Raw genomic sequence first — 18,165 nt, 5'->3', positions numbered from 1 at the left:
GAAAAGGAAAAGGAAAAGGAGATTGGAAACGTTATCGTTGATTTTCCTTATTTTCCGCACGTGCGTTTGCAGAATCCTTGTCCAAGGACTCGATCGCTCTCTCTCTCTCTTTTCTCCTTCTCCCCTATGCAGCCAGCCAGGCTCTAAATCGAGAACACGATACATCGAGTCGAAAGTTAAACGTTGCACAACGAACCACCGGTCGCGATATCGCAATATCTTCGTCTTACATGGCACGCCGACTATGTAAACTGTCTAGAAGCGTATGCTCCAGTATCTTGTGGAACGCTCGCCTCGGCCGCACGCGTGTCGAAAGTATACACCACCTCTGTTTCGATTCACGCGTGCGACAAATCTTTTGGGGGGGGGGGGACCATCTTTTCGCGAGAATTTTTTCCCTTTTTTTTCTCTTTCCTTTCCTTTTTTTTTTTTTCGGCGAAGAAGAAAACGGCGAATCGATCGGCGCGCCTCCTCTCTCGCGGTCACCGTGAAATTAATCCACCGTGAGGAAAGTGAGAGCACCGCCTTTTCGCGTATTGCGCTCGTAACGTAAGCGCGTCGCGGTGTTTCCTACTACTACTACTACTACACCACTACTACTGCTACCTACTACCACTACCACCACTACTGCCGTTGCTGCTACGACGAGGTACGAGACGATAACGTCGCGACGAACAACTCGCGTTTTCCGTTCGGGGGACGGATTCGAAGGGACAAAGTGCGGATAGCGCGAGCAGTGGTGTTCCACCGGTGTCGGGCGGAATTTCGAGAGGACGATCCATTATACCGGTGAACTTGTTGCTAAGGCCTCGTGCAGGAAGCGGCGGCGGCGGCGGCGGATCCGTTCGACCTGTCACGGTGTCGCGAGATCGATCGCGATCGATCGCGATATCGCTCGCGAGGGAAATTATCGCGCGATATTCAATCGACGACGCGAGGTGGCGAAATAATAACGGCGAGAGAAAAGGAAAGAAAGAAAGGAGGAGAAGAAGAAGGAAAAAAGACACTCACTTGACCAAGATCCTCCAGAAGCAGCCGAAGCTGGAGCCATTTGGCACTTCGCTCGCGTACGATATAGTCATTTCCTGCCTGACCAGGTGTACACAGTCCCCACAGTCGCGTTTCTATCTTCCTCCTTCGTTTCCCTCCGCCACTCCGTGCTCCTCTGCCGTTCGATTTAGTTGGTACCTCGCACCGTGTCGTTGGTGTTTCCGGTGGAGAAGTTTTTACACTCGCGCACATGCGGCGCGCGGGCCGCCGTCTTCTCTTCGACGATCCTTGACGATCGAGCCTCGATTGACCCGGGTTCTATCGGGTGTTTCGCCTTCGGCTTACCATCGGGTAGCTTTTAACACGATTGGACGGGACCAGCTGACCGGACGGACCGACTGTCTGCTGACTGAGCTCCACTGACAGACGACAGGACCAACAGAGAATGGGGCCCGGCTACCACCTCCACCTGGGCCTCAGTGCCGTCTACGCCTGTCCGATAACCTTCCACTTTTACCCATCCTATCGGAATACTTACTTTTTTCTTCTCCCTCCCCCCCTTTTTCCTTCATCCTTCGTTACCATTTCCTCCGCTTTGATCGACCTATTTCTTCCAATAATAATATCGGACTTTTACCATTGACGTAAATTAATCGGAAAATTTCTCGAGACACGCGTATCACGATGATATTAATATTAATCGATACCGATTTTCTTCGCGTTTTTTTTTTCGTTTTTCCTTCCTCTTCGATCTTTTCGATTAAAATTCGTACTTTCGCGGCTCTCGCCGCCGATTGACGATTTCGCGGTCTCGAGAACGCGTATCGAACGAATGGACAAAAGTATTCGTCGCGAGCGCGAATACGATTCACGAAGAATTGTTTAAAAATCGATGACACGCCTCGCCTTTCGAATGGATCTGCTTTCGAACCGAGTAAAAGGAGAGCGTTTCTGGCCTGGCTTCTGTTCGCTTCTTCGCTTCGATATCGACGACCGTGCCTCGGCTGTTTCCACGATCTTGGCCAGCTTCGTGGATTCGTTTCCCTCTTCGCTTTTATACGAGCGAGGCATCGCTTTAATCCCCCCCCCCCCCTTTCTCCTCGCGTTGAAGGAACGCAAGGACGATCGATTCTCGAAATTTTCGGCCGATTTTATCCGGTGGGAAAGTCGGATAATGGAGGCGGGATCGGTGTTCCTCGAAAAAGAAAACGTTGTTTTTACGGCACTGCCGTCGTTCGAATGCCGTAACACCGCGGCTCGCCTTGCCCGAGCATTTCACCGCGACATCTCGCGGCCAATTCCGACACTCTTCTCTCACCTTGCCGCGGCCTAGCCTGCGGCGGAATAGCGGCCTTCCGATACCATCCACCGGTCATCCGTCGCCTTTTTTTCACGCGCGAGAGGAACGCACCCACCCAATCTTCTCGTTCCGCGTTACCCTTCGATCCTGATCGAAAAAATGCTTGGCTAATTTTTATCGACCAATCCATCATTTTCGATCTTTTCGAAAGATATCGAGAAGAGAGAGAGAGAGAGAGAGAGAGAGAGACTAGGACAGACGTTTACGCACGTGTTTGCCTCGTGTTTCGAAATCGCGATTTCTCGGACGAATTAGTTCGGAGAAGCGATCGATAATTTTTTCTATTTTTTTTTTTATTCCTTTCGTGGAAATAATGGACGGGAGCGAGCCGTGAAACTACTAGCAATAGAATCGAAAGAAGAACACAGCGTAAGCGCTACGAGACGTGATATATTGAACGATACTTTTTACAAAAAAAATGCATACAATTGAACGATATTCACATATTATTAAAAAGATAAATCATACAGCTTTAATACCCTTTTGAACATTGAACACAACATTAGCCGACGTCTGGAATAGTTTCTTTTCGTATTCTGTGATACGCATCCGTATGATATTCGTGATTCCCTGTTCACCGATGCTACAAGGTAGAGATAAGAACATTTCGTGACAAACTTCGTGATGACCCTAAAAAGAGAGAAAAAAGAAACGATACTCGTTCAATCCTTCGTTACTCGTTTTATATATAGATTTGGAAAGAAACGTAGAATTCTTATGAATAGCTTATATACCTGAATCAAGGTTGAAACTGGCATAACTCTCTGCGTGTTGTTGAGAATAGCTCGCACGATGTCGGCAGTAGCGAGCCCGATTGTCGTATTGGTGTATCCCTTTAGGCATCTAACGGTGGGTCCACTGGAACAGCGAAAGCGAAATTGTTACATTGTAATCGTTTCGACGAAAACTTTCGTGCAATTTCGGGTGGGAAGAGTAGATATATATATACACTCACAGTCTGACCACCTCTTTGGAAAGTTCGTACCATCTTTCCTCGTCGGTCTCGAGGCCGATATTGGGCAAAATGTCGCGAAACTGTACACCCGCGACATTTACTCCAGACCAGAGTGGGACTAGGAGGAAACGTGAAACGGATTTAAACGTGATACGGATCGGGTCTCGTTCAAAATTAGAATCGGCTGGAAATTTATTTCGTAAATTTAGCGTGGCAGGTTTCGAACTCACCCTGGCTGTCCCCATGCTCGCCGATAATAGTGGCGTGGACCGAGCTAGGCGCTATTCCTAAACGATCGGCGATTAAGAAACGAAACCTTGCTGAATCGACGTGAGTCCCTGTTCCGATTACTCGACTTGCTGGTAATCCGCTTATTTTCCACGTTAACCACGATAAAATGTCAACTAGTGGGAAGAGATAAGAACAATTTTCAACGATCGTTTCGTTTGATTAGACGCGCGCGAGAAAATGTCGGCTCGAATCGAGTTGAGAGTTCGTTTTCGAAAATCCGCAAAATTCTCGAGCGTTCCAACATTTTCCCCGACAAATCTTCTTTTTCTCTTCAAACCTGGATTACTGACGACCAGGATCACAGCGTTTGGACTGTAACCAACCAGAGTCGGTATTATGCTTTTCAGAATCTCTGAATTTCGTTGTACCAGGTCCAAGCGCGATTCACCCTTCATTTGTCTAGCACCAGCAGCTAATACGATCACCTTCGAGTTGCTTGTGATACAGAAATCTGAAATAACATTCTCCGCGTTTCTCTATCCTCCATCATAATTTGTTCAATCTGTTTATATGTATATGTATGTATGTATGTATACGTTACCTGTGTCGAAATCTATACGAGGGCTTTCTATAAGCGACAATCCGTGACAATAATCCATCCCTTCTCCCTCCAATTTCTTCGGGAACGCATCCACCATAGCGACATGCGCGGTTATTTTCTGCGGGAATTGCAAAATACATTTCTCAAAATTAATATTTCGATTTTTCGATATACATCCTCGTTGTTACGCGTGCTCACTTTCACTCGTGTTCGAATAATAAATCTCAGCCTCGTAACGTACGCACGAATCGAAGGTAACAAGTATAGGAGAGAAGAAGCCGATTTACCTGGAAGATAAGCGCGTTCACGATGGCCACGCCAACCATACCGGATCCTACCACGGTCACTTTGTGACAACAATCTTGCACCGGTTCCGAAAACTTGCACAGCAGCTCTTCCTTCAAACATGGTTGTCTGAAATAAGAAATTTCCGGTAAAAATGTTCAAAGATACGTATCGTTCGATGCATCGAAATCATTGCTTTATTCTCTCTCTCTCTTTCTCTATTCGATCGATGGAAAATCATCTGATGAAGCTTGGAAGAAAATAATTTTAAATTAGGAGTAAAGTTCGAGCACCTTTCTAAGCGGTGATTAAACTTTTGCATTCACTTTAATACACTTTAACAAAGTGATTTTTAAATAACGAAAATCCTAAACATCTTTACTTATCTGTTCGCATAAATTTATTTTCGAACATTATAAAAAAGGATTAAAACATGTATCGTTCGTTAAATTTCGCGAATAATATCTTGCAATTATTTAAGAGACGATAAAAATCTTCTTTATTCAAATTAATTTCAATTTCACGGACCAATTTCTCTTGCCTGACTACTTGAAATTTATTTTCCATTCTCATTCAACATCGTTTCCACGTTGATCGAAAAGGCCACATGTTAGATCGCTGAATTTTGAATTTAATCTTAAATTGAAATTGAAATTTTAAACTCGACGCATCCGATATCGAAGTTAACAGCGGCCAGCTGGAGTAGGAAGAAGTAGAGCAGAAGATAGATCCGCGTTAGGTATACGAAGAAAACGGGCCGCTTACACGAAACTGACCGCTCTCTGAAAATCAGATCCAGCGCTGGCGTCCTTGCCGAAATCAGCGGACGCTACTTTCTTCTTAACGTTCCCACCGAAGATATCCTTTAATATCGTTGGCGGTAAGGTACGATTGAAATGCTTATTGGACAGATTTCTTCTCGATATCAAGTGTATCGAACATTTCAGATACTTGGGTAGCGGCAAAGATGACAGCATGCGCGACAAAACCATTGCTCACACTTTCACCCGATGATTTTATTCGTTTCCCGTGATTTTTTTGTCATGGAAAATGTCACATCGCATACGCATTAATTGACGTTTCACAAAAGAGAAGTCGCTAGCAATCATGGCATCTCTAGTAAACCGCCATTTGCCAATTTTTTTTTATCGATTTGCCAATTGTTAAACAATCCATGGTTACAGAATTACAGGCACGAACCGAATGTGCACACATGATTGCGATTGATCCTTGGGGTGGGAAAAAGAAAAAAAAAAGAAAAAGAAAAAAAAAAGAAAAAGGATAAAAAGATGATAGAGATAAATATGGAATATAATTTTTATCAAATAGATTCGAAAATATTAAATTAAATTTATCACCGTTGATGTAATAATAGTATTATTAATTTATTGAAACATTGTTATAAATACACAAGACAATTCGTGGTATCTCTTTTATACGATTTTATACGAAAATTTTGCGAGGTAGGTAAGGAAATTCGCTCGATGTTCTCGATCAACGTTAATGAATTTAAATTTACGTGAATGAATTTAAATTTTTGTTACAAATTCATCTTTCATATCGTATCGTGATTGATAATCGTTTACGTACGTACTTGTGTTTCGATTTATATCGATAAAATATCTTATCTAACGTCAAATCATATGTACTACATACATATGACATGTAACTATTACGTCATATAACATATGTATATATAATATAATCGGAATATATGAATTATAGAATTAAATTAGGTAGATTCGATAGAATTTTTTCACAAATAATGCAAAATATCAACAATACATGGTAATACTTTATGATCAAGGAACTTATACATTCTTTTTTTAAATATATAAAAAACCATGCTTATTATTGCAATAACAATAACACTCAAAATGAATTTTTGTTCTATATATATATGTATGTGTGTGTGTGTTTGTGTGTGTATGTGTGTATGTGTGTATGTGTGTATGTATATATTTGTGTGTATGTAGAAAATATTCAATAATATTATTATTATTATTATAAAATTTAAATAGTTTTTAATTTAAGTAGTTTTAATACAACATTTTTAAATATCGATTTTACGCAGTTTATATAATAAATTTTAAAAAAATCTACTCGTTAACTTACAAAGTTAAGTTGAACAAGCAATAAATGTAGTGAAAAAAAGGTGTTTTTAAAAAACAATATTTCGTATGTATATAAACAAAATTGAATGAACGAACGATGAACGGATTCGGATCATTATAGAGAGAACATGCTGTTATTCACGCATAAAACATACACGAGACGCGAATTACTTATAATTTCAAATCTTTTTGGACTTCGTATATCGTCTGAGCCGATTTTTGCAAAAGGTGCGTCTCCTCCTCCGTTAAGCTTTGTTGGATAATAGTGTTGACACCGTTTTCGCCCAATGAGCAGGGCAAAGACAGGAACACGTCATCTTTGATCCCGTGTATACCCTGAAAAAAGCATCGTGTCACATTCCCATTCGGCCAAAACGAACGATTGTATCCACGAGTTTAAACAACGAGGAAACAATTTTTTTCCTTTTCTTTCTCGAGCGACGTTTCGTAATACGATACACGCGGGGTATCACGCGCATCACGGTTTGTGCAAGAAGAGTTATCGACTTACGGTAACCAGGGTAGCCACGGCGTGAACTTGTTGCGAGTTTCGCAATATGGAGGAGACGATTTGGGCAGCGCTCAGGCCAATGGCCCACGATGTGTAACCCTTTAGCTTGATAACTTCGTAGGCGGATCCAATGACCTTTTTATATATCTCGTTCCAATTTTCCTTGTCATCCTCCGTGCCAACAGTTTCGTCCAGATCGCGCAATCTCACTCCAGCTATGTTCACTCCCGACCATACCGGTACTGAAGAGAACGTATTAAACATCTTGGATTAGAAACGAACACGCGGCTTTCACTCGTGGCTCGCGTGCATTTAAACAAATTTCAAGAATCGCGATAACGATTCGATTTTCGCGCGTTATCACGACGGATCGTTAAAGAAAAATCAATTTTGAAATATATCGACGTACCACACGAGTCTCCGTGCTCCCCGATCATCCAACCGTGGCACGACGTAGGGGCGACTTTCAATTTCTCCGACAAGAGGAAACGGAATCGGGCCGAGTCCAAATTCGTGCCACTTCCGATCACTTGATTCTTTGGAAGACCGGAAAGTTTCCACGCGACGTAGGTGAGAATGTCGACCGGATTCGAGACGATAAGGAGGATCGTGTTCGGACTGTATTTCACCAACTCGGGAATAATCTTTTTGAAAATATCCGTATTTCTCTGAACGAGATCGAGCCTCGTCTCGCCCTCCTTTTGACGAGCACCGGCTGTCACTATGCACACGCTCGAATTCGCAGTTATAGAGTAATCCGTGCTCGCGTTGATTTTCGCGTTCCTCAAGAACGAGCTGCCGTGTTGTAGGTCCAACATCTCTCCCTTTAATTTATCCTCCATCATATCGACCAGCGCCAAGTCGCTCGAAATATTCTGCGATAATGAAATGCGGAAAATATTACGGGAGGAATAAGATTTTTCAATTATGAATATATATACGTATGTGTATCATAGGGAGGAAAACAAAGAAACTTACTTTCGCCAAAAGACTGATGGTACAAGCCATACCGACGTTACCTACACCGACCACGGTGACTTTGTGCGTACTCGTGGGAACAGGGTCCATCACTGTGTTCAACAGTTTACTTCTCAACGATGCCATTATTCTATATATAAACAGTCGAATAGGATCGTTTAGTTTAAGCATTTTCTTTCATTCGTATCTGAACACATTTAAACTGTTTTCATGTTTCTACGTTTTGTTTCGAGAAAGGTCAAAAAGGTCACGGAGAATGTTCACGTAAAAAATTCGATTTATTTATATTTATATAAATATGTTTTAACACGTTTCTTTAAAAAATATTTTTTTATATATCGCGATAATTTTCCATATATGTTCTCTCTATTTACTTATAAATTTTTCAAACACGAATATTCCAAGATCTAGATAAGTTTCCGTGTACTTTTTGTTCCCGGAATTTATGTAAGTTTATGTTATTCGACAGAAAAGAGGAGAATGAAAGAGAATGAAGGAATAACGACAGTATATACATAGATTGATCGTAAAGTGAAAAGATAGAAAGAAAAAAAAAACATTACTATCTACTGTTACATTAAACAAACCAGAAATGAAATTTTTTTGCAACTATTTTTCGATTCAACGAAAAATTAAGAAGCAAAAATTTCGCTGGTTTGTAAAATTATATTGATTGTACTACACTCGTACTACGTTAATAGTATAGCAATATAGTAATACGCAAGCTCGTAAGATGCCACTAGCAGTACGTTAACCGGTGTTCGATAGATAAGCTACGAGAGCGCAGGTTACGTACAAAGCAACTATTCGAACAAATCGAATTCAAATTCAAATTGCGAAAGAAAGAGCAGAGCGAAAAGGTTTGAATAGAATCCATCACCGAAAGGAAACATTACTAGCAAGATGAGGTTAAAATTTCTTAAATGAACACCATCGGATCGAATAATTCTCGTAATTGCATCTTGACCTAGTTTCTTCTATGGGTATTCCACATAGCTTAACACGGTTTCGTCCTTACACGTTTCGTCGCGTTTATGCACACTTGTCGTTTCGAACCGATCGTCGATCGATGAAGTACAATTCTGTCGAATGTATAATTGGAAATTCGCGACGTGATTGTAATGAAAAAAAAAAAAAAAAAATAAAATAAAATAAAATAAATAAATAAATAAATAAAAAAGAAATAAACGTGTGTACACTAACCTCATGATTGCTTTTAAGAAAGATACAAAGCAAAGAAAGAGAATGAAGCAAACACCAAATTTATTTGGACGGTTTACCAGCCGTTCTTTCTTCCGTTCCGTACGACTGCTCCCAGCCTTCTGTTTGCTAAGGTGACCTTGTCCCCGCTTTTTATACCTCCCATAGACTTCGGCCGGCGTATTGGGGTCTGGCAAAATCGGGGATTTGGCCAAGTATTGCCGGAACGATAAAATTTGCGTCCGGTTTTCCGACAAATTTTCACCGTGGCCCCATATCACGTGTCGATAATACTTGTACACATGGCGCATCGACGTTATTTCAAATCCGTAATCGGTAATACATAACCTGGGTGGTGATGCACGGCGGAGCACGTACGTCGTGGCATACATTTTCGAAACTACGAGCTACGATCGTTGCGCACGCGTAAAATGACGCAACGTGCGTTCCCTTCCGTGAAATAAGTTTATCGATCTGTCCTGTACTTTCTTTTCGATCCCCACTGTGCCTGTCAACAAAAATCAGCCCGCAGGATGAGTCTCGTTCGTTTTCAGTCGAGGCTAAAAATACATTCTACGATACATTTGGGGGTTCGGTGGAATGCTAGCTAAACGCTGGATACGATCATTTTATTTCGATCCCGTTAAATTTATCCTATCTTGCTCAATCGAGTTTTGTAACATTTTGAAAAGGGAAATTAATTATTTCCCTTTTTTTTTTTTTTTTTTTTTAATTTTTTTCCCTTTTTTATTCGAATAGGAGAAAACTCTTGTATACGAAGATTTATATTCTATATTTTTGTACATATACATGGATCGCGATATCTAACGAATTAATTAGTTTAATTTATTCTCACTGTCATCTGTGATTCATGCAACAGAAATTTTCTAATTTTTTTTTTCACTCTTTATCATTGTCCGTCAAACGGATAACGCAAAGATATCATTTTCGAAACGATTATGATACGAGTCTTAATCGGAATTGTGGAATTTACATACCAGTTGAATTAAATGACCATTACTCAATCGTAATAAAGGATAACCTTTACAGCGAAGCAACACTTCCGAAAAAACCGAGAAAAATTGTCGATCGATATTTTCAACAATTCATCCGCGAGATTAGGTCCAATTCGGACGAGCGACTTTTAAATTTTTACAGACGCGTGAACAACGTTATATGATTCAGATTTATATTCCAATGATGCGATGCACACGTTTGTGTGCTACCAAGAAAAAGAGGAACCGAATTATCGTTGCAAACTTGCAACGACATTTTACGCATTTAGCTTTTGTTTCGTACTTTCATTTTTTTTCTCTCCTCCTCCAATATGTGTTTATATTCGATACATTCGATATATGATAAAAAAAAAAAAAGAAAAGATATATTTCTTTCTTCAACAAACAATAGAAAGTTTATAAATTATATATATATATATAGTTATGATGAACGAATTGAAGAAAATATACATTGACTAATAAAAAAAAAATTCAATTATATTATTCAATTATATCAAGATTTTGTCCAATATTATCTGACGCAATAATCTCTCGTCGATAGCAAAACTCGCTATCGACGGCGTCAACTTCTCGGTAACGAATGATATTTCGGCTGAATCATAATTCAGGAATACCGCGACAAATGCATTCGAGAATGACGCAACGAAACTATGGCTCTACGTGATCACAGACACCTTTTCATCATCCTACTCGTTTCCTCATCTCGCGATCATTCTCCTTTTTCTCCTCGCGTAAATCTAACACACGTATGATAATCGACGAGAAAACGCGAGGCACGAGTCATTGTTTGAATTGGATGCAATTTTTAAATACATATCTTTTTAAAAATGATGACACGCATATTGTTCTCTCATCAACCACGTACACGTATATATATATATATACTTTTATATAAACACGAATTAAAATTTACTTTTACGATAAAAGAAAAACCCTAGTAAGAGGAAGTTTACTTATATCCTTGAAAGAGTATAAAATGTGTAATATATCGTTTTCTACAGTTTGTTTATATTAACCAGTTTTTTTATCTTAGACCTTCAATTTCTTCCACGAAGAATTTTTAATCGATAATTTAATCGGAAGTGGACGAAAGGTTATTACACAAAGATACACTGCGTTTTTGCAATTGCCCTTTATACGCTTGCCATTGAAAGGAGGAGGAGAGGGAGGGGAGGAAGGAAAAAAAAGTGCTCGTGGATTGAAATTGACGCTCTCTGAATAACGGAGATCCGCCATCCCGTAATTACAACCATTTATATCGCCATAGCTGGCGCATTTCGTTGAGTAGAGACGAGTAAACCGAGGAGAAATTTAATAGAAAAGCCGAGCTTTTGAATTTGCTTCACGCGCTTGGTATTTTTATTATTTTTTTTTTTTTACAGTGTGAAAGTTAAATTGGCAATGCATAACTGTTATGTCATCAAAACGGCGTATAAGTTGCGTAATCCTTGTATCAAGCGATGGCCAAACGGATGTAATAGTCGAGTAGGGATAATTGGAGATGCGATATTATCGTAACTGTAAGAAAGGTGCACAAAATTGGATAAAGTGATTAATAATAATAATAGATTATAGCGTAATATATTATTCTCGAAAGTGGTTTACAACTAATTAAGATTGTTTGAAAGTAATTAGAATTCTTTAAATAATTAGAAATTATATTTTGTTTAATCATCCAGTGTGTTTACAAAAGAAAAAGCTTGCTGTAGTGGGATCGGTGTTTACAAATCGACATATTTTTAAAGAGGTAATCCTAGATTTATGAAATACAATTGAAATTTATTCGACGCTTTTATATTTGCCGTTGGAAAGACGCTTCTCTAAGGTTCTCACCAATCGTCCCTTCTTCATCCCCTCATCTTCTGACCTGCTTCTCCCCCAGGGAATTTCTCGTTTCTAATCTAATCGCGAGGGACAGGTTTACGATTATCAAAGGGGTTCAACCACTTGGATAGATTCGTTCTGAATTTACAAATTCACTTTTGCTTCCTTTTCCTTGACTTTTAGAGATACTTCGCTTTTCATTGTTCGACCGATTGATGGAGCTTGAACATGATCCGTTCAATGATTCGACTCCATCTCGATCATCGTGCCAATTATTTGGAAAAATTTCTCAACTGTGAAAATGCTGATGATCGAAGTTGCGTTAGGGGGGCGTTAAATTTGTTGAGTTTTTCAATAATTTCCATTTGTTCGAAACTATTTTTAATAAAGAAACGTGCTAATAAAATTGCGAAGCTATTTAAAATTCATTTATTTAATTACTAGGAATTTATTACGAGTGTAATACGATGATAATCGAGTAAGAAACTAATTTAGTGGGAATTTTTATTGATTTTTAAAATAATAAAGGTTAGCCAATTTGTGAACAATACATCGTTTGATTATTATACGTTTAACTTTGCCATAAAATTCGTAGTTAAACATCAACTTTCTTAATGATATATTAAAATTGCATCATCGTGCGTCTATCATCCAATGCGACAAAGGCGATGCAATGTTTTTTAAATACCAACAATTGACTTGTAATATCGTAATTAATAAATAAATTCCTTCAAACAGATTACATGTGAAAATATAATCGATTAATTCGGGGAGAGAAAAAAGAAAAATTAGGACAGACGAAAACTCGAGGATAATTTTTCCAAAGAATACGCACAAGTATAATTTTAGACTTGGAAAGAAAGAAAAAAAAATCTCGATATCGAGATTCTCGTAAAATTATCATACAGATCATCTATGCGAACGTATATAATCTACCTCCGTCTAATTGTCTTTTCCCCTACGGCTATCGATCGTTCAGGCTCAACATTAATCCGCAATCAAAAGATCGTGATCTTTGAGTTAAGACTGTTGCTCGTAAAAAGCTTTTTATCTCTTTCGAATTCAAATTATTACATCTAAATATCTTTAAATATAGTTTATCTTCTTTCGACGATTCGATAATCTCACGTTACATCGTTTTACAATATTTTATTTCTTTATAATAATTCTTTAATCGTCTCTTGGATAATAGCGTAGTTTTCCAAACAAATTCCTCTTTTAATCGATGATAATTCCGATCGTTACATTTTATCGCAACCATTTTCACAACATAGCGACATAGCGCGATTAATTCCTCTCCACGACTTTAATGGCTAATTAATAGAAATCATCCGTGTATGATTTCCACGCGTTCGTTGAATCGCGATAAATTAATCGATTGCGCGAAACCAATCGATCCGATTGAACTCGGATTCGAAGAAATAACACGAGTATTTCTCTTTTTTTTCTTTTCTCGATCGAAAATCGAACTTTGTAAATCTTGGCGGATTCAGCGGTTGCTAATTACATCTCGATCCATCGAAGATCTCGATTAATCGTGTCGAGCACAAATTGTAAAAGTTGGACTTTTTCTTTCTTTCTTTTTCTCGAACACTGTGCACTTGCAAATGCTTGCCACCGGATACCTCGCTCAACCGTTCATTCCGCGATCGCCGCAACGGGGAAGCGAACAAGGGAAAGGAGAGAAAAAAGAAGCGACCGTTTCAATTTTAAAAGGGCAAATACAAATTGCTCCTGCGTATAATCCCTCGCTGAACAACTTGGACGGAGATCGTACAATGTTACGTTTTTGTCGAGAGATCCGGATTGCCTCCGAGAATATTTTCTTGCCCGCGCACGCGTGTTGGTAAATTTACCGAGGCGAATTTTTATTTGGATTATTATTACTTCTGTAGTTTATCCGATCTTGCGAAAGATTTTTAAAAAAAAGATTTCTTCTTATTGCGAAACGATTAATTTCAACGAAATTGTAAATGGTATTCCTTGAAGTCTTTCTTTCTTTTTTTTTTTTTTTTGCGAAATTTTTAATCTCAATTTCCGGGTAATTTTGTGATAATAAACATGACCAACGAATCTTCTTTAAATCTTCTTTAAAAAGTTTGGAATGCTTTTCGATAATGAAATCGCACGATAATTTCAATTATTAAAATACATCGATTTAATATCAGCGATGTCAAAACAAAATCGAATAATTATTTATTTCGATAAGAGAATCGCTCGAAGGTTAAGTAATTTGTTATTTTTTCTTTTTCAATTCGATATTTGTAAATTACGTGAAAAACACATTTTGATAGATGAAAAATTTAATTTCATAACTTAACCGATCGAATAATTTTAACGTTTTGCAACTCGATTTAATATCGATGAGAGTAAAATAAACGCGATTACATATAAATTACAGTACAACACTTGCAACCTTATTACCTTATTACCTTCCACGTTACGTTCATCCATTATACGCGGGTGGTCGTAGGCCGGTGAACCGCAGCGTTAAAAGATGCATTCACGCGTGCAAAAAAATAAAGAACTAGGAGGAGGAACTGTGGAAGAGAATAAGTGGCCGAACTCGGTGAACTCGACAAGTGATTCCCCCCCCTCGTAACTATAAATAAATGCCGGTGGGACGAGGTTCTCTCGCTCGTAAATCTGAAATCGGGATATAATCGACGCGCGAACTGGAATCCGGCTTTCTCGCGATCCGTTGCGCCGTCGGTAAGGCGGGAACGGGCCGTCCGCGATCGATAATCTAGAATCCTGTAATGAATCAATCGCGCAGTCAATAGCCACGTATGCATCGGTATCGCGCTAAGAAATTATTCGAATTACTATCCCTAACCTTATCATCTTGGCCGCGATTGACCTCGGAGACGGTAATTTCGCGAGAATACGATTCACGAGTGGTTATAAACATTGTTGTTCGAATTAATAAAATTCGAGCGAAGAAAAAGATGCTTATTTATGGGAACGTTATCGATTAACCGATGGAAAGAGATAGACACGCACGAGCGAGATACCGAGTTGAGACGCGAGATACGGATTTGGTAATTGAAAAAACCAAGGGGGTTACGACAGATTTGTTTTGATGAGGAAATATTAAAGTATAAGATTACGAGCAATTCGATGAAGCGGAATCGTTATCGTCGTACATTTGAAAGAGCGTGTTCTGCAATTTCTGTATTGTGAAAACTAGTTATCATTGAACTTCGATTCGAAGCAGCAAGGAACGGATCTTGAAAAACGTGATCATCGTCCTACGTTATCTCGTTAACCTTGAGACTTTAGCAATAGGTTTTCGTCCATCGTTGTAAAGTTCAATAACACGACGACGAAGATAAAAAAGTTGAATCAACTCTACTCTTGCGTTTCTTCATCGGTTCAAGGTTAAGGTATAGGAAACATTTTTCCTTATCGAAATACGATTATATTCGCGATCGATTTTAATCTTTTTCTGCGATTTCGATGGATCCGCAGAGGTCACGACCCAACTCCAAACACGGTCACGTATCGTATTATAGGGATGCGTTCATCTACGATACATTATTGCCGTATAAGATAATTACATTTGCGGACGCGTATATCCGTAAGAATTCGATTAATCTTTTCTTTTATTCTTTTCCAAATGGTTGCTAAGGGATTGTACGATCCTACGAATCCACCATCCAGATCGATTACGTTCATCATCCACGTACTCGTGGATATTTCACGTGATACGATTCTGCGATTAAATAAATCGGGGATCGTATTTATTAGATATTCGAATCGTAGAAACATTTTTTTTTTTTTATCGTATCGAGAGATAATCGCGTCTTTACTTGGATTGGAGGGGAGGAGGTGCGAATCTAACCATTCGGTACGATACGAAAATGTTCGATCTATAAATCTTAATTAATCTCTCGGTTTCAGAGAGAATCGGATTAAAAAATATCGCGGTCGAGGATAATTTTCCGCTCGTTCCATTTTATCGCGCGGAGGACAAGTGACGAGAAACGAGTTTTTGCTGGACGCGGATCGAGACAGTTTCGGACAATTGGACGGTATTGGCGTGATTTTCTCCCATTAATCTTCGCTCGACAATTAACCGGGTACGAGGCTATTAATTACAATCAACGTTATCTGCACCGATATACGAACGACGTTTAATCTCGCGCTCGATGGAAACGACCGAATCCATTATTCCACGTTCATCCGCCCAACTGGATTAACGTTTCAACGATCTTCGAATTCTACGAATGCCTCGATAAGAGCATAACGTAAGGAGAAAGCCTGTGAACGAGAGGAACGAAAGACGGGAGAAAGGTTTCCCTCTAGTCATCTCTGGTAATTGATTCTCCTTCTATCCGATAGATGCCGTGGTTATGAAGATTTTTTTCAAGAATCTCTTTCGTCCCATCTCCTTCTCGAATCGTGCATTCACTTTGTAAGAATATGTGGAAAGTTAAGAGTTTCCTAAAATCGAGAGACAATATTTATTAGATTTATTATTTGATTCAACGAGATGTGACGACCGTAGCAAGAATCCAATATCGTCTATCCGAGATGTTCTATTTCGTTCAAAATGACATCTTTCGAACAACGATCTCTTCGGATTCTTTTCCATCGAATAATCTCTCGCGCACCAATTTTTCGAATCTTATCTTATCCTTATCGATCGATCTTTGGACGAGAATGAAAGAAAAGGAAAATGGGACGAAAGAAAGCGCTCGTTCAAATTTATTCCGTATCAACGAGAACGAGATCTTCCTTACCTTCTCTTCTTTCGGAGGGATGCGCGTGGAAGGCCTGGTCGATTGATTCACGGCCCCGCTGGTGAACCGGGAATCAGGACGGATAAGGTGGTAAAAAGCGGGAGAGAGGAAGCGAGGGGAGGAAGATGGAAACGACGGGGAGGGTTGAATGCGCTCCCCTCCGCAAGATCCTCCGGGGAGAGGAATACGGGTCCGTTGATTAGCAGATATCTTAATTACCGATTGGCCGCGCGGACTAATTAAATCGTAACTCAATCAAGCGGCGACCCGACCCACCCCCCGCTCCACCGTGCATCGAGCGAGCGCTTTAAGAGCTCACGCTGGCGTACGTGAACGATCGGACCGCGTCGGATATCGCACGGACTCTCTTCTTCTTTCTTTCTTTCTTTTTTTTTAAACTCGTTCGACGAAGTAAAAAGTAGGGTAATTAGTTGCAGGGTTACCTACCACGACGTTTCCTCCCTCTTCTTCCCTCGCGATCATCCTCGTTTCTCTCGAATGATTATTGAATTTTTCATTTCTCATTCGTTCGGATAATTAATATCGACGAATAAAAGAAGGAAACGAGAGAAAACGTCGCGTGTACTAGATCCGTAATCGGTTAGCGCGATATAAATTACGCGGCCGTGACGCGTGATCGAGATAATAGAGAAAAATGGGGCTCGGCCGGGAGAAGAGGAGAAGATGAAGACGTTGTCGTTATTAGCGTGGCTTCCAGCTGCAGCAGGAAACCCTCTCTCTCTCTTTCTGTCGCAACGCACATTCGTTAGCACGGATAATGAATCACCGCGCTCCTGTCGCGCGCGAGAGAACGACGAAAAGAATTGGCCGGTGGTTGGTCGTCGCGACGACAACGAGTCGCGGTTACGGGAGGAGAGAGAGAGAGTGGGAGGGGGAGGGGGCCATTAAAAGCAGCGGGTATCCAAGCCGGGCTCCGTTTCACGCGCTTTTTCCACCTTAGTTAGCCGGTTGCTCGACGAAATTTCGACTCCGTAATCGTGGTAATGAATCACCGGCCGATTATTTCGTACCGAACCTTATACACGCTGCCTCGCCGAATTCCATGAATAAATTTCTTTTTCTGGCCGTCCGGCTTGCTTAAGTAGGAACCGTTGTCGGATTCGTTATTGTACACGAACGGGAACGACTTTATCGGAGGGATAAAGCCGAGCAAAGTTGTCGAGGAACCGCGCGAATCTTACGACGGATCGTTTGCGTTTCCAAACTGTTTTCCTTATATTTGTAACGCGGAGTATTCAATCTCGAAGAAATCGTTCGAGTGACGCGATTTATAAACGCTTCTTCTATTCGATCGAAGAAAAAGAGAGACTCTAATAAAAGAGAGAAAGTGAAGG

The 18,165-nt window shown here is 40.0% G+C and overlaps 3 protein-coding genes across 5 annotated transcripts in view; all 3 read right to left on the bottom strand.

The window, feature by feature from the left end:
* The window catches only part of LOC408898, a 38,991-nt gene extending 37,308 nt beyond the window's left edge, over positions 1 to 1,683 (bottom strand). Inside the window, exon 1 of one of the 2 annotated variants that reach the window (XM_026441643.1) lies at positions 1,012 to 1,683. In XM_026441643.1, the coding sequence (XP_026297428.1) occupies positions 1,012 to 1,242 (231 nt within the window). In that variant the 5' untranslated portion in view covers positions 1,243 to 1,683. The remainder of the gene's footprint in view (positions 1 to 1,011) is intronic. The other variant, XM_026441642.1, reaches the window with a different exon arrangement.
* A 1,037-nt stretch (positions 1,684 to 2,720) lies between these two features.
* Positions 2,721 to 5,414, bottom strand: LOC411187 (L-lactate dehydrogenase). The gene is made up of 8 exons (XM_026441705.1): positions 5,199 to 5,414; positions 4,425 to 4,580; positions 4,138 to 4,255; positions 3,874 to 4,047; positions 3,536 to 3,709; positions 3,306 to 3,423; positions 3,085 to 3,208; positions 2,721 to 2,980 (listed from the first exon to the last, which is right to left on the bottom strand). The coding sequence occupies exons 1-8, from the start codon at positions 5,412 to 5,414 to the stop codon at positions 2,813 to 2,815; spliced, it is 1,248 nt and encodes a 415-aa protein (XP_026297490.1). The 3' UTR covers positions 2,721 to 2,812.
* Positions 5,415 to 6,482: 1,068 nt separating this feature from the next.
* On the bottom strand, positions 6,483 to 9,438 carry LOC411188 (L-lactate dehydrogenase). Of its 2 annotated transcripts, none has more exons than XM_006569399.3 (5): positions 9,306 to 9,438; positions 8,026 to 8,155; positions 7,457 to 7,922; positions 7,048 to 7,289; positions 6,483 to 6,872 (listed from the first exon to the last, which is right to left on the bottom strand). In XM_006569399.3, the coding sequence occupies exons 2-5, from the start codon at positions 8,149 to 8,151 to the stop codon at positions 6,708 to 6,710; spliced, it is 999 nt and encodes a 332-aa protein (XP_006569462.1). In that variant the 5' UTR covers positions 8,152 to 8,155; positions 9,306 to 9,438; the 3' UTR covers positions 6,483 to 6,707. The 2 variants fall into 2 exon arrangements, with proteins under 2 accessions (XP_006569462.1, XP_394662.6); XM_394662.7 differs by having other exon boundaries at positions 9,229 to 9,363.
* Between the last annotated feature and the right edge of the window lie 8,727 nt (positions 9,439 to 18,165).

This window comes from Apis mellifera, linkage group LG7 (assembly GCF_003254395.2).
Source record: "Apis mellifera strain DH4 linkage group LG7, Amel_HAv3.1, whole genome shotgun sequence".
Taxonomy (NCBI): Eukaryota; Metazoa; Arthropoda; class Insecta; order Hymenoptera; family Apidae; genus Apis; species Apis mellifera.
The sequence above is the reverse complement of the archived record's forward strand: the minus strand, read 5'-3'. Positions and strand labels throughout refer to the sequence as shown.